We start from the raw sequence: 21,536 nt of genomic DNA on the forward strand, positions 1-21,536 counted from the left end.
CAGTTACCCCATCTCCCCACCCTCCCTCTCCTTCTGCAACCCTTTGTTTCCCAGAGTTAGGAGACTCTCATGGTTTGTTTTCCTCTCTAGTATTTATAGACTTTTTCTGATTTTTATAACTTCTAATGGTAAGCTTGGAATTATCTTAAATTTTGCTGACCATTTAGAAACAGATTTTTCTAGAATATGTAGTATTAATAAAATGCAAAGACTCTCAGGGAAAAGGAAGGGATCTAAATAATAAACTTGGGAATCTAGGATTTAATTTTCTTAGGTCACTTATATATTAGATTCATTCTAGGTTTTTGTTTTGTTTTTTAAATGCTGTCTCCCAAATAAATAGCTGATACCTTGAGATGTTTTAGTTTTTCCTTTGAGATTCTTGGATGAATCAATTTTGTATTTATTATTTTATCCATTCAATAAATCTACATGAACCAAACACCATGGCAGATGCTAGTGATATAAGATTATGACAACTCAGCCTTCATTAGCTCTTGGTTCAGTGGGATACATGGACACATATAACATAGTAATTGCAGCAATAGAGTTTTGGACAGGCACTGGCATTATTAAGGACTCTTAACCTAATTTAAGAAGGGGGAGAATTCTATTTTTGTAATTCTTGGTTTGTGACACACTATCATTGTTAATTCATGCTTGGTTCCTTTTCTTTACTCGTTTTTTAATAATAAGACTACCAATAACTTAGATCCATGTGTACTGTCCTCCATTCTGTCCCCTTGCCCACCTTACCGGGGGCAAAATCATTCTTCTGAATGTCATATTTATCATGCTTTACTTTAAACAAGAAATTATGACAAACATAAATGCCAAAATAATATTACATTTAATTTGCTTTACCCACTTTTAAACTTTATAAAAAAGAATATCATACTGGATATGGGATTTAGGACTTGCCCTTTCTTTTTCATCAACATTATGTTAAGATTCATCCATGTTGTTATGTGTAGCTGATGCTCAATCAATTTTCTGCTGTATAATAATCCATTATATGACTATCCCATAATTTATCTCTTTTCCTGTGAATGGGCATTTAGGTTGTTTGCAGTTTTTGCTGTTATTAACAGTGTTGGTTTGAACATTCTGAAATATGTCTCCTTGGGTTTTTCTGGGGTGCATACCTAGGAATGGAAGGTTTAATTTTACAAGATAATCTCAAATTGAAAAAAAAAAAGATAATCTCAAATTGTTTTACATTGATCCACATCTTCTCTACAACTTGGTTTTGTTACTTTTTTTGATTTTGCTAATTGATTTGGTGTACAGTGGTATCTTGTGGTTTTGATTTTCATTTCTCCATTTGCAAAATGAGTTTATGCATCTCTCATTTGTTCTTTGGCCATATTAGTTTTCTACTGGGTTGTTTTAATTGACTTGTTTTACTTTTCCATGTTGATTGAGTTTTTATTATTAAGGAATTTTTAATAATTTTTGATACTAATTTGCTATCATAAGTGTGCAAATATTTTTTTCTGGTTTGTGATTTATTTTTTCTTTAAACTGTCTTTTGAGGAACCATTCTTAATTTTGATGTAGTTGAATTTTATGATTCTTTAATTCATATCATTTTCTTTTATTTAAGAAATCCTTACTTACCCTGAAATTTCAAAAATTGAAAATTTTCTTTTGAAGTTTCCTTTTGACAATTTAAGATATAAGATAAGATAATTTTGACATATTAATCTATGTGGAATTGATCTTTATTTGTGATATATATTTGTGCCCACATAGTTAGTCCTATTTTCCTTGTTCATTTATTAAATGTTGGATTTCCCCAGGGAGCTGCAATGCTACCCATGTCATATTACAGAGTTCCATATAAACACAAGTCTGTTTCTGGGCTCTGTTTCATTCCACTGGACAATTGTTTGCCTCTCCATCAATACATCAATACCATGCTCTTATCATTACACTAGCTTATAGTCTTAATGTCTTCTAAGTCTCTTATTTTTCTTTAAAAGAGACTTGGCTACTCTTTGTTTCCTTAGGTCTGTTTTATGATCAACTTTTTTTTTTTTTAATTTTTATTTATTTATGATAGTCAGAGAGAGAGAGAGAGAGAGAGAGAGGCAGAGACACAGGCAGAGGGAGAAGCAGGCTCCATGCACCGGGAGCCCGATGTGGGATTCGATCCCGGGTCTCCAGGATCGCGCCCTGGGCCAAAGGCAGGCGCCAAACCGCTGCGCCACCCAGGGATCCCCTATGATCAACTTTTTAAGTTCCACACATGAGTCATTAGAATATGATTATGGGTGTAATAAACCTGTAAATAAATTTGGAGAATTGATTATCCTCACAATATTAAGTTATTTCTACATTTATTTAGGTCTTTTTAAAAATGTCTTTCGGTAACATGTTATAATATCCTACAAACAGGAATATCTTTCTTTAACTTATTTATAGATGCTTTCATTTCCATTGCTGTTGTAAAGGTAATTTTTTTAAAAACTTATGCTTTCTTAATAGTTGCTGATGTTTAGAAATGCAGTTGACTTGTATAATGATCCACCTAGATATTTTTCTGTTTTATCTATTAATTGGTATGTAAATTCCTAGTAGGTGTTTTGTTTTGTTTTGTTTTGTTTTGTTTTGTTTTGTTTTGTTGTAGACGGTCATATCATTGCAAATAGGAGTTTTATTTCCTACTTTTCACTCTTACAATATATTGGTTAATGAGGATAGTAAGAATCAAACCTTGCTCTTGAGTTTGAAAAGAATGTCTGCGTGAGTTTATTTAGGTTTGTATTTTAGGGTTTTTGTAGATACCTTCTATCAGGTTAGGGGGTTCTTTGCTGCCCTAGTTTACTAACAGTTTTATCATGAATGAATGTTGATTGACTCAAGTACATTTTTTAAATCTATGAGTTATATATTTTTTCTCCTTTAACGTGCTAATATAGTAGGTAACACTTGCAGATGCCCTAATACCAAACAGTCTTTTGGGTGTGTCGTATGACCCAGAATGTAGTCTATTTTGGTGAATGTTCAATTGAGAAGAATGTGTATTGTGCTGTTGTTGGATGAAGTAGTCAGTAGATGTCCATTAAATCCAGTTGATTAGTGGTGGTGTTGAGTTCAACTGTCTTTACTGCCTCCCTCCAGTATCTGCCCCTTTCTGAGACAAGTGTGTTGAAGTTTCTAGCTATAATAATGGATTCATCTGTTTCTCCTTGCATTTCTTTTTTTTTTCTTTTTTTAAAATTTTTTTATTTATTTATGATAGTCACATAGAGAGAGAGAGAGAGGCAGAGAGATAGGCAGAGGGAGAAGCAGGCTCCATCCACCGGGAGCCCGACGTGGGACTCAATCCCGGGTCTCCAGGATCGCGCCCTGGGCCAAAGGCAGGCTCCAAACCGCTGCGCCACCCAGGGATCCCTCTCCTTGCATTTCTATCCGCTTTTGCCCCATGTGTTTAGACCCTTTCTGGTTAGGCACATACGCAATAAGGATTGTTTATGGAGAACTGATTCCTTTGACATTATGTAATGCTTTTCTTATCCCTGATAAAATGTTGCTTACTTTGAAGGCTGCTGTGTCTGAAAGAAAGAGTTATTCTTGCTTTCTTTTGTTTAGTGTTAGCATGGTATATTTTTCTCCATGCATTCACTTTTAAGCTATGTCAGTCTTTATTTTGAAGTGGATTTATTGTAGACAGTGGATGGTTGGGTCATGTTTTTTGATCCACTCCGATAATCTGTGTTTTATTTTTTTATATATATATTTTAAATTTTTTATTTATTCATGAAAGACACAGAGAGAAAGAGAGAGGCAGTAACAGAGGCAGAGGGAGGGGATCCCTGGGTGGCGCAGCGGTTTGGCGCCTGCCTTTGGCCCAGGGCGCAATCCTGGAGACCCGGGATCGAATCCCACGTCGGGCTCCCAGTGCATGGAGCCTGCTTCTCCCTCTGCCTGTGTCTCTGCCTCTGTGTGTGTGTGTGTGTGTGTGTGTGTATGTGTGTGTGACTATCATAAATAAATAAAAATCAAAAAAAAAAAAAAAGAGGCAGAGGGAGAAGTAGGCTCCATGCAGGGAGACTGATGTGGGACTTGATCCCGGGACCCCAGGATCATGCCCCGGGCTGAAGGCAGGCGCTAAACCACTGAGCCACCCAAGGATCCCCATAATCTGTGTTTTAATTGGTGTTTTTAGAACATTGATATTCAAAGCAATAATTGATATAATTGGATTAATGTTTACCATATTCTTTATTGTTCTCTTCTTTGTTCTTGTCTGTCTTTTTCTTTTTTTCTGCCTTTTGTGGTTTGAATACAATATTTTATATGACTGTATTTTCTCTCCTTTCTTAACTTATCAGCTGTACTGCTTTTTTAAGACTTTAGTGGGTGCTCTAGAGTTTGCAGTGTACTTTTACAACTAATCCAATCCACTATTAAATAATACTATGCCACTTCACAGGTAGTGTGAATATCATATGATAACAAACCTTAATTCCTTCTTCCTGTCCCTTGTATCACTGCTGTCATTCATTTCACTTTAACATAAACATTTATACATGTAAGATACATAGTGCAATACATTATTGCTATTATTATTTTGAACTTATCTGTTAGATAAACTGAGAAAAATGAAAGTTTTTATTTTATCTTCACTTATTCCTACTTTGATACTCTTCCTTTGTTTCTATAGATCCATGTGTCTGATTTCATTTTTTTTCTCTATAAAGAACTTCTTTTAATATTTTTGCAAGGCAGTCTACTGGCAACAAATTCCTTTGCTTTTTGTTTGAGAAAGTCTTTATTTCTTACTTAAGGATAATTCTACAGGGTACAAAATTCTGGGTTGGTGATTTTGTTTTCTCTCAGTGTTTTAAATATTTCACTTCGTTCTCTTCTTGCTTCATAGTTTCTGAGGAGAAGTTGGATGTGATTCTTATCTTTGTTCCTCTCTAGGTAAGATGTTTATTTTCCTCTGGCTTCTTTCAGGATGTTTTTTTTTTTAATCTTTGATTTTCTCTATTTTTAAAATGATATGCCTGGGTTGTAGGATTTTTGGTTTGGTTTGATTTTTTTGGTATTTATCCTGTTTGGTGTTCTCTAGGCTTCCTGAATCTATGATTTGGTGTCTGACATTAATTTGGGTGAAATTCTCAGTCATATTGTTTCAAATATTGCTTGTCTTTTATCTTTCCTTTCCTCACTTTTCCTTCTTTTCTTTCCTTTCCTGACTTTCTGGAATTTTCATTATGCTTATGTTACATCTATTGTAGTTATCTCACAGTCCTTGGATATTCTGTTTGCACTTTTTCTTTCAGTCTTTATTTTCTTTGCTTTTTGATTTTCAAGCATTCTATTAATATATCTTCTAGGTCAAGGATTTTTTTCAACCATGTCCAGTCTATTAATAAGCCTGTCAAAGGCATTCTTCATTTCTGTTTTGTTTGTTTATCTCTGGCCTTTCTTTTTTCTTAGAATTTCCAGCACTCTGCTTACATTGCTCTATTGTTGCATGTGGTACTTTATCCATTAGCGCCCTTAATAGTAATTTTTTTTTAGGATTCTATTTATGTATTTGAGAGAGAGTGAGCATGAAAGAGCATGAGCAGTGGGGAGGTGTAGAGGGAGAAGCAGGGACCCCCAATGCAGGGCTCGATCCCAGGACCTGGGGATCATGTCCTGAACTGAAGGCAGACACTTAACCAACTGAGCCACCCAGGCTCCCCTAATCATAGTTATGTTAATCATAGTTACTTTAAATTCCTGGTCTGATAATTCCAACTTGCTCTCTTTAAATTGCTTTTTCTCTTTCGGTGTGCCTTGTTGTTGTTGTTGTTTTTCTTTTTTTTTTTTTTTACTAGCTCTATATGATGTATTATGTAAAAGGAACTGCTCTAAATAAACATTTAGTAATATTGTGGTGAGGCATGGGGAGGGGAAGCATCCTATAGTCTTAAGAGTAGGTCTCAGTCTCTTAGTGAGCCTACATCTCTGGACTTTACAGGTGTTTCTCGGGGTTTTTTTCTTTTCCTTCAAGTGGGATGGAATGGCCAGAGTGGCTGTAGTTGGCTTTTTCCCTCCCTTAGGTTAGTTAGGCTTTGATTATTTATGATAATAATCCCTGCTGACTTATTAGTTAGCTAGTTAACAACTTTCCCCTAAAAGCAGGTTTACTAAGAAGAATAGGGTGATCTGACAGTTTTCAAAATGGTTCCTTTTCCTTCTCCCTGCCAGAGACTCAAGGGGATTTTTCTTCAGCATTTTGTGTGGCAATCTGGTCTGGCTCCTAGAGGCAAATCTGAAAATATTGTGGGGAGGGCCTCTATGACTGGGTTCCCCTGGAGTTTTTAACTCTCACAGCTGTCCACACTGAGCCTCCAGCAGTTCCTCAAACACAGCTCAGGTGTTCTTACCCCCAAGTCTCTGCTCTGTTAAGCTAGGACTCCCAGTTTGCCTGTTGTCTCTCCAGTCTCAGGGACAGCAGTTTTCACTGTCTTTCCCTCTCTTACAGATCCAGGAAGACTTGTTGACTTTTCGGTCTGTTAAAGTTTTTGTCAGTTTGTGGAGTGAAGACTTTCAGACTCCTTACATGTTGGGTTGAACAATCTTAATATTTCTGGGAAAAAATTAACTTGATCATGATATGATATATTATCTTTTTGATACATTGTTGGATTTGATTTGCTTATATTTTGTGAAGGATTTTTGTATCTATATTTGGAATGAATTTTCTTGTATTTTCATGATCCTGTTTTTGGTAAAAAGTTACACTTGCATCAGAGAATTAGTAGAAAAATATTTCATATTTTCAGAGTTTGTATAAGATTGGAATGATCTTTTCTTTAAAAGGTTAGTAGATCTTACCTATAAAACCATCTGGACCTTGTGTTTTCTTTTGGAGATAGTTTTTAAATATTATTTTACTTCTTTAATACCTATAGGACTGTTTACACTAGCTCTTCTTTAGTGAGTTTTAGTAGGTTTTTCAAAAAAATGTGTCAGTCCATCAAGGTTTGCAAATTTATTATGCTGTTTTTATTGTCTCTTTAATTTCTGCCATCTTGAGTTATAACCACCATTTTATTCATAACATTTATTTTGAACTCCTTTAATTTTTTCATCATAATGGCAGAACTCTATAATATTGTTACTCTTTGTTTTGTATTTCCACTTTTTCTTTCTTCATTATTTCCTTGATCTATTTTCTTTGAGATTATTTTGTGGGACTTTTTCCCCCCTAACTCCTTTTTTTTTTTTTTTTTAAGGTTTTTATGTATTTATTCATGAGAGACACACACAGAGAGAGGCAGAGACATAGGCAGAGGGAGAAGCAGTCTCCCCATGGGAGCCTTATGGGACTTGATCCCAGGACCTCAGGATCACAACCTGAGCCAAAGGCAGTCAGTCACTCAACCACTGAGCCACCCGGGTGCCCCTCCCCCTAACTTCTTAAGTTGTATACATTTAACTTTTTTTTTTCAGTAACATCTAACTTGTGGTCCGAGAATGTGGTTGGTGTTAGATGCAGTCTTTGAAATTTATAGAAACTGACTTTGTGGCCTTGTACATGTCAAGTTTGTATATATTTCGTAGGTCCTTGAAAAGAATATTACTCTAATTTTTAATGTGGAATTTTTTTATGTGATTATTAGATCAAGACCATTAATTGCGTTGTTGAAATTATTTATTTATATTTTTGATGTTTGTGTATTTTTGTCAGCTTGGCTTATAAAATAGGGAGAGATTTGTGTTGAAATCTTCACTATTGTGGTGGATTTGTCTAATTCTCCTTGCAGTTATGTCCTTTTTCTTTTTAAATGCAATTTGAGGCTACTTTTACCGCGTGTATGTTAAATTGTTATATCTTCCTGGTAAGTTGAACTTACTATATGTATGTAGTAATCCTCTCCATTCTTTTGTTTGTTTGTTTTTAAGATTTTATTCATTTATTTGAGAGAGAGCATAAAAGAAGTGAGGGGGGAGGAGGAGGTAGAGTGTGAGGGAGAAGAGACTCCTGGCTAAGCAAGGAGCCCAAAGTAGGGCTCCATCCCATGGCCCGGGCCCATGACCCAAGTCAAAGCAGATATTTAACCAACTGAGCCACCCAGGAGCCCCTAATCCTCTCTATTCTTAATCCTACTTTTTACCTTAGTCTGTTTTGTCTGATATTAAGGTAGCCAAGTCACCTTTCATTTGATTAGTATTTGTGTAATATCCTTTTGCTTGAAATGTTTCCTTGTCTTTATGCTCTCAGTGTGTCTTAGACAATCTTTTTTCTCAATTGGTGAATTTACTCTATTTAAATTTACTATCATTATGGATATATATATATATATATATATTACTATTTTTAAATTTAAATTCAATTAATTAGTAGACTATTACTCATTTCAGAGGTGGAATTCAGTGAATCATCAGTTGCATATAATACCCAGTGCTCATTACATCCCATGGCTTCCTTAATGTCCATCACCCAGTTACTCCATCCCCTCACCCCCTCCTCTTCAACTCTCAGTTTGTTTCTTATGATTAAAAGTGTTATGGTTTGTCCCTCTCTGATTTCATCTTGTTTTATTTTTATCCTCTCTCCTTCTGTGCTCCTCTCTTTTCTTTCTTAAGTTTTGCTTTTCTCTATTTTCTGCATTGGGTTTAAGTTTATACTCTGTATTACTATGATTTTATTGTTTACTTTTAAAATTGTATATACTTAATTAACTTCATAATGTCTTTTATGACTTCTGATTTCGGTGCCAAACTAGCATAAGCTATCATAAAAGAATGACTAATATTCTCGAACAACTTTGCCAATGGTAGGCTTTTAATAAATATTTGTTTGCTGATTGGTGCTCTTCATATGTATGTATCATTTTCACTTTCATTTGATAAAATTTGCAAAGTAATAAAGTACACATTATTTTCAATGATATATTTTTTCACTGTTTCCTATGAAATATTCTCCAGGAAAGTTGTTTCAGTGTATTCACTTTAAGCTTATTACGTTATCTGAGTTGGACATTACGTGATTGTATATGTAAGTGTAGTATCTATTGTTACTTTTTATTTTCTAATCTGAAATTTGTGCACGTGAAGCTTTTTCTCTTAGATAATTTTCCTACAGTGATATAGTGGTAGGTGCCCTAATCTTGGATCAAAGCTGTATAATATAAAGCACATAACTTGAGATCTAGATTTTATTTATTTACTTTTCTCCTAATTTTTATTTGAATTCTAGTTAGTTATATAGTATAATACTGGTTTCAGGTGTAGAATTCCGTAATTCATTACTTACATACAGCACCCAGAGCTCATCACAGGTACCCTTCTTAATGCCCATCACCCATCTAGTCCATCCTCCCAAACACCTCTCCTCCAGCAACCCTGTTCTGTCATAAAGAATCTCTTATGGTTTGTTTCCTTCTATTTTCCCCACCCATATGTTCATTGGTTTTGTTTCTTAAATTCTAAATATGAGTGAAATAATGTGGTATTTGTCTTTCTCTGAGTGACTGACTTTGTTTAGAACAACATACTTGAGCTCTGTCCACATTATTGCAAATGGCAAGATTTCACTCCGTGTTTTGATGGCTGATTAGTGGAGATCTAGATTTTAAAATTAGAATGGTTAAATTAAACAAATACTAAGCAGTAAATTAGACCATATTCTACAGCTAACTTTTTTTTTTTTTCTACAGCTAACTTTTAAATGAAATGAACATTTTTGGTCTAGTACTGTCCTCACTAGTTCTTAATTATTATTACCTCATTAAGCATTCAGCTTTAATTTTGTCCACACATCTCGTTTTAAATAACTTGAGCTTCTATCTAAATTATTAATTTATCACATAATTTATCTTCCCGTTTATAGCTCCTAAGGCCTTTCGTTTGTCAGCAAGGTCATTTGTTTCCTCTATTACCTGATACTCTGCTTTCTTAACAAAAGAGTTTTTTTATTTATTGGTTTATTGTTTTTTTTTTTTTTTTTAATTCATAGAGATGCAGAGAGAGAGAAGCAGAGGGAGAAGCAGACTCCATGCAGAGAGCCTGACGTGGGACTCGATCCAGGGTCTCCAGGATCACACCCTGGGCTACAGGCGGCGCTAAACCGCTGCGCCACCAGGGCTGCCCTGTTTTGTTTTGTTTTTTTTTAAGATTTTATTTATTTATTCATGATCGACAGAGAGAGAGAGAGAGAGAGGCAGAGACACAGGCAGAGGGAGAAGCAGGCTCCATGCCGGGAGCCTGACACGGGACTCGATCCCGGGACTCCAGGATTGCGCCCTGGGCCAAAGGCAGGTGTCAAACCGCTGAGCCACCCAGGGATCCCTATTTATTGGTTTTTTGCTAAGCATATATTTGTATCTGATTCAGAGTGTCTTCTCTTCTACTTAAGAAGAGAGATCTAATTATATTATGTTTCTTTTGAGAGTATTTGAACTCTTAGTCCTTATTATCACCTCCCAATCAGAAAGAGAAAATCAGAGTAAACATGTCACTTTTTTGCATGGAACTTCCTAATTTTATCTAATTTAAAAATTTATGTGTAGACCGATTTTTTTTGGATATACGAAGCACAGTATAAAGGTTTTTACAACACTTTTAAATAAGCTTGTATAATTTACAGTATATCATTTTATGAAAAAGAAAATACATTTTTACTATAAAAGTAGGAGTATGAAATTATTATATAATTGTTTAAAAAAGTGTTACTAGGGTAGCCCAGGTGGCTCAGCAGTTTAGTGCCACCTTCAGCCCAGGGCCAGATCCTGGAGACCCGGGATCGAGTCCCACTTCGGGCTCCCTGCATGGAGCCTGCTTCTCCCTCTGCCTGTGTCTCTGCCTCTCTCTCTCTCCCTCTCTGTCATGAATAAATAAATAAAATCTTTTTTTTTTTTTTTTAAAGTGTTACTAATGATTCGATTTCTGGTTTTCCATAGACCCTTTCTATGCATATATAAAATTGTTTCCCTAAGAATTATTCCTTTTTTTTTAAATTTTATTTATTTATTCATGAGAGATACACAGAGAGAGAGGCAGAAACACAGGCAGAGGGAGAAGCAGGCTCCATGCAGGGAGCCCGACGTGGGACTTGATCCTGGGTCCCCAGGATCACACCCTGGGCTGCAGGTGGCGCTAAATCACTGTGCCACCAGGGCTGCCCCTAAGAATATTCTTTAACCAATGTTGCTGATTTGGCAGTATAATACTAACAGTTTTCACATAGTTGCTTATGGATTCTCCATATGGTTTTTTAATTTTATTTTTGAAATATTTTAAAGTAATCTCCACTCCCAGTGTGGGACTCAGACTCACAATCCTGAGATCAAGAGTCGCACCCTCCACTGAATGAGCCAGCCAGGTGCCCGCCCCTTCCTTATCTTTTTTAATGATGGTATAAATATTCCAATATATGGATGTAACATAACTTATTTAATTAATCTATCCTTTCCATGTGAACATTTAGATTATTTCCAGTCTTTCTGAAAGTACACTACAGAAGTTTCACTACAGTAAAAATTTATATTACATAAATGTATGTATAATCTGAATATAAACAATACAAAATATATAGTATTTGTATATTTGCTTAACTTTTGTGCAGCATACATTTTTTAAAGGTAGAATTGGTGCATCAAAGCAAATACTTTTTTTAAGTGCTTTTTTTTATTTGGGGGGAACTTGGGTGACTCGGTTGAGCAATTCCCTCTCTCTCTCTGCCCTTCCCCCCTTATCTCTCTTTCCCTCTCTCTCTCAAATAAATAAAACATTTTTTAAAAAGTTTTTTTAATAGTAATCTCTACATTCTGTGGGGCTTGTGGGGCTTGAACTCATTAACCCCCAAGATCAAGAGTCCCATGTTCTACTGACTGAGACAGCCAGGTGCTCCCAGCAAATACATATTTTATAGATACTATTTAATTTTTAGTGAACTGGAACACAGTATATTGCTGGTGGGAATGTAAATTGGTGTAACCACTTTCAAAAATTGTTTGGAAGTATCTATTAAAGCTAAGCATATGTACATTCTGTGGTCTAGCCATTTTCCTGGGTATATACCCAGCAGAAACATGGACATATATTTGCCAAGGACAGTAGCACTAATTTGATAATCAGCAACTGTGAACCAACCCAGTGTCTGCCAACAGTTGAATGGATACATAAATTATAATGTCTTTTTACAAAGTAGTATTCTACAGCAAAGGGGATGAATTAATTACAGCTAAGTAAGACAACATGGATGAATCTTAAAAAATAATGTTAAGCTAAAGAAGCTTGACTCAAAAATATATATCCTGTGATTCCATATAATTAGTATTCACAAATTTGCAAAAGTAATTCATACTGTTAGATGTCAGAATAATAGTTCTCTCTCAGTGGGAGTGAAGCACTGGGAGAATTCTGGAATTCCACTTATGCTGTTTCTCACTACCAGTGCTGGTTCATGGGTTTGTTTCACTTGTGAAAATTCATTGTATTACACACTTAATGATATGCCTCCCTGTGTATGTATTCTGCTTCAATGAAAAGTTTCCAGTAAAGGAGTTCATTTAGATTTTTTATATATAGAACCACTCGCCAACGCCTATTAGTTCCTGTACTCTTGCCTCATAAAAAGAAGTCAACTTGTTATTTTCATCTTATTAGTGAGGCTAATAAGTGAGGCTTATTAGTGAGGCTCAGCATTATATTATATATTTACTGACCATTTCTTCTATAATCTCCCTGCTCTTGTCCTTTGACTATTTTTCTGTTACAGTGTTCATTTTTCTTACTGATTTGTAAACTTTTTTGGTCTATTATATGTCAAAATATAATGTTTTAAATAATAAATTCAAACTAACAAGCTAATTAACTATATCATGTGTTAGGAAAAGTTTCTTCTAATAATTAAATCAGTCTTAAAAGAGCTCATTATTCTTCAATCTCCAGCACCATAACCAACTCAGTTCTTAGGAGAGTAAAATCTGACTCATTAGCTCCAAATCTATACTTTTGTATGGAGTCCATATAGAGTAGAATCTATTTGAAAGTTCTTGATTTACTGTACATAAAATAATATTCTCTTTTTCATGCCTAGTCTGTTCTTTGCTGGGAACATCTTTAAACTAAATCTCAAAACAAGTTTACCCACTGATATTATATGTTACACTTAATTTCTTTTGGTTTCTCTTTATGCCTTTACATTTCCTCATATGGAGAAGAGAAATGATACTGAATAGGATTTGTTTTGTTTGTAGTAAATTTCATATTAATTTTGTCTATATTACATTTTTTTAAAATAGCCCTTTAAAAACCAGTGTGCCGCATGCTATTTCCTTTACTCTCTCAACCAGTACCAAATTTCTAAGTGATCTCTTCACTAAAATATTTTGTTTTAGTAACTCAACTAGTCTGATGTAGTCTCACTGTTGTGTCTGCCTTTTTATGCTTTGGTTGGGGATGCCTTATTGAGATAATATTTAGTTTAAATATTTCCTCGACTTTACTGTACTTTAATGTTCCTCATTTTGGCTCTGTAGTGACTGTGAATGTTTTTTTAATTTATTTTTGTTTTTTTCTTTTAATATGTAATTCATAGACGCTCTGCTGTTGCCCGCATTCAGGAATTCTTCAGGCGGAGAAAAGAAAGGAAAGAAATGGAAGAATTGGATACTTTGAACATTAGAAGGCCACTAGTAAAGATGGTTTATAAGGGCCATCGCAACTCCAGGACAATGGTACCAAATGCTCATGGCACTCTTTGGAGAAATTGCAGATTCATAATATTAAATATTTTTCCATACTGATGATCTTGATATGTTGCTGGTGTGATTCCAGTATAGCATTATTATACCTTACCAGTTACCTCTTTACTCAAACATGGTTCTTTTAGTCCTCGAATATGTTGCCAAAGACCATTATTGTTACAAGAAAATTCTACCCTACTAAGGAAATGTTGTAGAAGGTTAAAATTTTTAGCTGGTACAAGTAACAGTTGCTTCTTTTTGGTCTCTCACACTTGCTGTCAACCTGCCTCGTAGATTTTTTTTTTTTTTTTTTTTTTTTTTTTAGCTCATATTAGCACCCTGGTTGATTTGGAGTGAAAGATTTAGATATATATAAAATCCAGGCTCATTGTAAAAGGTAGTCCGATTACTTTAATTATAGCAACTCTTCCTAAGATTGATAAGTGAAGATTTATTTTAGTCACTTTGTCTCTTTAGACTTTAGTGTCCTCATCTATAAATAAAAATAGACCACATGATCTCTAACATCTTTTCAAGTTTTACAGTCCATAAGTCTGTATGCCCAGTGTGATACTAATTATTTACTAAGACCATCTTGCAAGATATTAGCATAACTATTAACTCTGAAACATTCATACTTAGAAAGTGTTGTTCTCAAATATTCATTGAGTCATCCAAAAGTATCTACAGAATCAGTTTTAATCTGCTTTCTTCAGAGTCAAGGGAAAAAGTTACTTTTGGGGAAACTCCTGGCTGGCTCAGTCGGTAGAGCATGTGACACTTGATCTAGGGGCTCTGTGTTCAAGCACACACTGGGCACAGAGCTTACTTAAAAAAAAAGGTTACTTTGGGGTAGGGAAATAACTTAGTTCTCTCCATAGATAGCAGTGGTGGTAACAATTTAAACAGAATGCTCATTATTGATAGAAGTAATCAATGTACATTTCTTGTATTTTGCTTTTTAAAAGTTTGGATGAAAATATTTAGGGGTAGGAGTGAAAAAAGAAAAGAAGTTAAGTAAATATAACAATAGTGCAAAACTGTCTCCCCCTTTGGGTTGGCATAAATAGCAAAGTATCAGCTGTCGATGAAATGACTGAAAAAAAATCCTAAACTACAAAGATTTTGGATGGTTCATTCAAATGCACCATTGAAAAATGTCTTCCTAACCATTCCAGTATATACTATTCCTTTGTCTCATTGCTTCATAAAAGTAAATATGTTTATATCCTTCCTTCTCAGTTGTGAGAGAATAACTAATAAAAAGATTGGTACTTTCTGTTCTTTTGGCATAAAGCAAAATGTAAAAGGGAGCCATTCATTTTTTTCTATGATTTGTTTTTATTATCTTATAAAGCTAAAATGGAACCATTTTTGGAAAGTTCAACAACATATATAGAAGTTTCCATTATACTTTCCAAAACCCAGAAATCTCATTCATTTAGCAGTTACTAATTCAGCACCTACGGTTGCCAAGTACTGTTTAAGGCCCTATAAATATAACAGTAACAGAGCAAAATCTCTATTTTCATGGGGAACTCTTCATTACTTAGTGTCACATCATGCTTGTTGATAAATCTCTGTCATTTTAAAATAGAAGATGAAGACTCTCTTCTATTTTTTATTATTTTCTAAGCCAATTAATATTTTCAATTGCAGAATAGAATAAATCTTTGTTTTAATAACTTTGATTTGAATTTTCTTATAATTTCTTTTGTTTAAACCCTTAGATAAAAGAAGCCAATTTCTGGGGTGCTAATTTTGTAATGAGTGGTTCTGACTGTGGCCATATCTTCATCTGGGATCGTCACACTGCTGAGCATTTAATGCTTCTGGAAGCTGATAATCATGTGGTAAACTGCCTGCAGCCACATCCTTTTGACCCAAGTAAGATGGCCTCTTATAGAAATCAGTATATCAGCTCCAGTTTTATTCTAGTTGTTAATATAGAATAATGCAAATTATCCTAGAAGACAGCCACGAGAGTCTGTTATAACTCTCATTGGGTTTAAAACAAAAAAACACTTATAACCTCCCTTTGGCAGAAAGTATGGGGAAATAGATTAAAGAGTTTATTTTCTAATATTTCTTCTAAGTTTTACCAGTTGCAAGAGGTTTGACTGAACTCTGCACACTGCTTATCCACACTGCTTATCCAAACTGAACCTCCAAGCCTGGTTAGTCTTCACATGTGGGAGTTAATTTACCAAAACAAAGGAGCTTAGCTTACGCTTGGCTTCCACTTGATGTTGCTCATGTTTCTCATAAAAGAGCAATGGATAAAAAAGAAATTTAAGTGATTTCAAAATATGGTCTTAAAATTATGTTCTAGGGTTAACTGTTAGGAAATCTTCAAAATAATATTCTTAGTTAATTAAATATATCAGTACAATTTCATGCCAGTTCAGTTTTGCTGTACATATACTACATACATGTGTGTGCACATACATATACACACACATACATGCATAATGTATAACATGTATGCATGTCTTACTGCTTTATATTAATATGCAACATTTTATTTCTAGTTCTAGCTTCATCTGGCATAGATTATGACATAAAGATCTGGTCGCCACTAGAAGAGTCAAGGATTTTTAACCGAAAACTTGCTGATGAAGTAAGATTTTTACTTACACTTATTATAGAGCATATGCTACTTTGTTCCTGAAATGCTTTCTTTCTTTCTTTTTTTTAAAGGTATCATTTTTTAAAGATTTTATTTATTTATTCATGAGAGGCAGAGAGAGAGAGGCAGAGACACAGGCAGAGGGAGAAGCAGGCTCCATGCAGGGAGCCCTATGTGGGATTCAATCCCAGGTCTCCAGGATCACGCCCTGGGCTGAAGGTGGCACTAAACTGCTAAGCCACCTGGGCTGCCCTCCTGAACTGCTTTCTTAAGAACATACAAAGCACCTTATTATTATTTGGTAACATGAACAAGTTTATTCAATTAAGGAGGTCAAATTTTAAGAAAAAGAAAAATTAAGATAAAAACATACCTATAATATCAGCCAGGTAAAATTCAAAATATTATTTTGCTAATTATAAAATTGATCATTGGTAATACCAGATTAAGTATATTATAGTTTAAGAAAAACAGATTGACTATTTTCTGAGCTTTTTGCAATGAAGAATCGTTTTAAAACATCTCCTCTCCTTTTAAGGAAATTAGTTTTACTATGGCTGTCCTCCATAATCACAGCCAAAAAGAGGCAGAACAAATGATTGGAGAATCTCTTCCTTTATTGTTATATTTTAAGATTTTGAAATTTCAGCTTCTTGTTAAGCCAGCAGTTTTCAAACTGGGTTTGTGAAGCTCTAGGTTTTTTGTGGGGTTGGGAGAGAGAAGGTGGATGATACAAAAGCTAAATTCAGGGCTTTTCCTACCCAACTTCAGCTAGGGTTTTTATTAGTGGGTTTTCATATAAGATTTCTTACGAAAATAAGGGTTCATGGCATTAATCAGCTACTAACTAACTGTGAGTGAGTGCAGCTCAAGGTGATACTGTACCCTCTTAAAAACATAAAGTAAGGGTCCATTGCTAAAAAATGTAATTAGTAAGTTAGAAAACCGGTACTGTCAACCTAGGTTGACAGTTCACAGCACAACCCACATCTGCTTTCTAATAGACATTTATAAACGTGGTGTATATCAGGCATAGTGCTGAATTTTAAAAAATAAACCTTCCCTCAGAGCTCATGGACTGGCAGGAAAGACAGACATATGAACAGTCAGCCAGAATGCAGAGGCATGCACAGTCGTCTGGAAGCCCTTGCAAAAAAGGAGTAGATGTGCTTGTCAATGGGGTAGATGGGATGGGGGAAGTCTTCACAGAGGAGGTGCGAATTGAAACCAGGCAGACAGGGAGCTAAGGAGACCTGAGAATGAAGAACCAGCAGTTTCCAAGGTGTCTAAGGTAAGTGAGTCATTTGGTGAGTGGATAAGAGAGCAGCTCCTTGGGGCAAGATTGTAGAGGGCCTGGGGTTGCCCTGCCTGGCTAAAAGTGTGTTGTATGAAATCACTGGGGGGGCCATTTGGCCACATTAGCATCTTTGTCTTCCTCTTAGCCTTTCCTGCCTTCCTTTTTTTCCTTTGCCATGTACTTTGCTGTTCTTTTTTCTTTTCCCCTTTGCCCTTGATTACACATTAGATCCCTAGGTGTTTATGGATATTCATTTAGTCCTGTCTTGGTACATAAGAGACAAGCCATTGATAACTTATCCATAAGTTTATTTTTCAAGATCACTTTGCCTCAGTCAAGTAACATTTTCTCGAAGGATCCGAGTGACCCTGCGGAAATAATTTAACACCACTGTGTCACTAAATGTATCAGGTCTACCATAGGGGAAAAGGAGCAGACACAGGTAGACTGTTCTGGGAAATGAATCTCAAGTGAAAAATAAATTGAATTCTTGATGTTCTAAGTAGCCTCAAAGTTTGGCTTTTGTCTTTCTGCCAGTTGAAAGCTAGTGTTCTGTGATGTTACTCCCTCAACTGCAAGTTCAAGTAATTACCTGGCATCAAGTAGCCTTAAGGTAGAAATATATATCAACAATGAAGTACATATAAAGAATGAAGTAATTTCTCCTCAGACCTGCTGAATCCTCCTTAATCCTCAAGGAAAAACTATAGTTATGTCATGGTTCCTGATATGGTTGTTAAACTTGCCTTATAGGTTATAACTCGAAACGAACTCATGCTGGAAGAGACCAGAAACACCATCACGGTGCCAGCCTCTTTCATGTTGAGGATGTTGGCTTCGCTGAATCATATCCGAGCTGGTAAGAACTGTCAGTGTATTATTAGCACCACTGTTATATCATGTCATTATTTAAGATCTGCTTTAAAGCGATTTATATAATTTTCTTTTAACCACAAAATGAAACAGTGTAACTTCTGAGCTAGGAGTTCTGTGAACTCTTGATCTTAGTACAGTAACTTATTTCCTCATGAACCAAATGTACCAAAAAGTGTCAGAATGCAAAAACAAAGTCACTTGAAAACTTTTATCATCTGTGCTTCTCTTCTCAGAGGGGAGGATCATACCATAAACCTTAAAATATGTTATAGTAAATACCTTTTAGTGGTAGATGTGGTCAAAATTAACCCTAGCCCAGAAAAAAACAGATGTAACATGCTACTGTAAGGGTTGCAACACATAACTTCAGTAAGCTTTTTAAATATGTTTTTGTTTTCAATGATATACTGTGAGTTTGAGTGCCAAAGGAACACAAAATATATATATATTACAAGTAATATTCAAGAAGGAAGTGAATAATCTGTTTGTAATGATAGAAAAGATCCAGTATCCATTATAAACAAAATACATTTATCAAACAGGAGCATTTATTGTTCTTCACAATTTCATAAATGAAATTTCTTCATATGCTGGGTAGTATCTGTTATTTAATAACAACAACCATTTCTGGAGTACCTAGAATGTATCACATCATACTACTTATTTCACAAATTTTTCCTAATTAGCTCCAAACATTTACAGCGTCAATTATTACAAAATAACTAGCCCCAGGTCACACTACTGATGAATGGTAAAGCCTTAATGTGAAATTGGCTTCCAGGCCCTTACCACCGTTTGACCTTGGAAAATTCACTTGCAGGAATACATTGAGTTCACGAATATGACATGCAGCCTTCTGGGTGATCTGAGCTCAAACTGCTCCTCAGGCTCTCTCACAGCATTCTCTCCTCCTCTTTCCAGGCCATCCACTCTGGCCCTCTTTGAATTTGGGGGCATGTCAAGCTCTTTTCTACCTCAGGATCTTTAACACTATGCTGTCCCCACCCATCCTCACTCTTTGTTAGGATAACTTCTACTTATCCTTCAGGTCTCTGTAAGCAGTGGATTAATTAACACTTCCTCAGAGAGAGTGGGGAATGGAGAGAGAGTATACCGGGGAAAGGAAAGGGTAGGTAGCAATTTTCAAAGTCCTGGAGGAGAGTATGGAGCACATCTGAAGAATTGAAGAAGCCCATATGAGATGGAGAGGAAATATTCAAATTGTAAATATTAACTACTACCAGGAAAGAATGAAAATTTCAAAATAAACATGGAATAGAAACAGAAAATGTTAGTAGTCCAAAATACTTTTGCAGTAGCTTTTGGGTTCCCAAATCATTAATCACTGTAACATTTTTTATCCATTTTCTTGAATAACAGTGAATAATTCTTAAAATTCATCCATTTAGATTTCAGATTTGAGGAGGCAGCATTTTGTAAAACAAAAACATTTGCTGATTAGGATTCCTAAAACTCACTTGTTTTTGTAAAGGGCTTATCTGGTGAATGGCTCTCCCTGAGTTTCTGTAGAAAACCATTCTTCTGATTCGTGCAGAATCTGTTTTATGCAGCTGCTGAGGAGCCAGTGGTTTGTTAGCTAATGGGTACTACCCTTCTCCTTCAATTTTAGTATGAGATAAGATGTCTTATAGCATGAAGATTCCCTTCCTTCCAGTCCTTGTTGCTGTCAACCAAAAAGAGAATTTCTAATTGGTTTAGTCAACTCTCTCTCTTGCTTCTCTTATTTAAAAGACTGGAGAGAAAAAGGTATTCAAGTTGCTTTAATCTTGAAAATATCTAGTTATTTGATGAGTCACATGTTCCCCCTTTCCTCTCCTTCCCTCCTGGTCTCCAGTTTTCCAAGTAGATCATGTGTGCATATTCAAGGAGAGTTAGTAACAGACTGTGGTCATGTAAGTGCAGGCTAGCCACAGAATAGTCCAGCCCTCTGTTACTCCTCAAGGCTTCTTGGGAAGTCCAGAGAATAGATTCAGGGCAGTGCCTTCCTGGTAGAGCTGTGATTTTTAATGAAGGCTATACTATAGATTCTCTGTTGGGCTTCTTAAACTACAAATAGTTGGATCCTAGCTCCTTTAGATTCTTACTCATTTTATCTGAATAGGGCTTGAGCTTCTGCATTTTCAAAAAACCAACCAAAGTCATGCCATGAATACTTCACTAAAGACTGTGGTGTCTAAATGTGGTATCTCTCTCAGTCGGGTGGGGGCCTCCAAATGTGGGATGAAGCAGATTAGGTGAAAGGATCCACTTGAGGCAGAACAAGGGCACTAGAAGCTTATTGAATCTGCCACCAGGGAGCAGGGGGGAGGACAGCAGAGGATAGGGCCTCTGCCACAGACCCAGAGCAGATGAAAGGGCATGGCTACCTATTGCCCTTTTCTGGTAACTGCCTGGTTTAAGTAGTCAGGTAGGGCCCATGGAGGGGAGTTTGGAGGTGAGTCTCCTGATGTCGAAGCGACTCTTATTTTTAGTTTTGATTTAAAAGAATTGTGTGTCTTAGACCTGCTTGGTCTGAGCTGCTTTGTAGTCTTCCTGCCTCAGAGGTACAGTTTCAGGAACAAAAGATTTCATCTAATTGATTCTTAGAAACTGAGTTTATGTTCTGAGAGAGGACTCTACAGCGGTTGTTTGAGAGGGGTTTGAGAAAAGAACAATTTTTCTGCTCTCTTCCTCATTCTAGAAGCCACTGTCAGTTATTCACTGACCTATACTCGACACTCTGGACCTCACGGGTCTCCTCAAGGCTTGCTCTGGACTTGACAGAATTCTCACATCTACACTCCCAGATAAAGGCTGAGACTGTTCTTGTTAACCCCCCCATTTCCCCATCTTCATTCATAATGTGACAAAAAGAATGTGGGTAAGAGCCTACATGCTTGGAAGTAGTCTGACACTGCCTCCTCCTGCTTCCCACGTGACAGGAATAGGTGTGTTGAATGTGGTCAGTCATCCAGGATCCCTTTCACGTAATCTACTTCAGCTGATAGCAGCTTCATGTTTTCTTCTCTAA

General features: G+C 35.8%; 1 protein-coding gene across 19 annotated transcripts in view; it reads left to right on the forward strand.

Annotated features, from left to right (window-relative positions):
- Window positions 1-21,536, forward strand: part of DCAF6 (DDB1 and CUL4 associated factor 6) — a 133,356-nt gene that overhangs the window by 109,711 nt on the left and 2,109 nt on the right. For all 19 annotated transcript variants that reach the window (XM_026003352.2, XM_026003351.2, XM_072732926.1 and 16 more), the window contains 4 exons: window positions 13,556-13,694; window positions 15,434-15,590; window positions 16,235-16,323; window positions 18,383-18,488. In XM_026003352.2, the coding sequence (XP_025859137.1) occupies window positions 13,556-13,694; window positions 15,434-15,590; window positions 16,235-16,323; window positions 18,383-18,488 (491 nt within the window). The remainder of the gene's footprint in view (window positions 1-13,555; window positions 13,695-15,433; window positions 15,591-16,234; window positions 16,324-18,382; window positions 18,489-21,536) is intronic.

This window comes from Vulpes vulpes, chromosome 13 (assembly GCF_048418805.1).
Source record: "Vulpes vulpes isolate BD-2025 chromosome 13, VulVul3, whole genome shotgun sequence".
NCBI lineage: Eukaryota > Metazoa > Chordata > Mammalia > Carnivora > Canidae > Vulpes > Vulpes vulpes.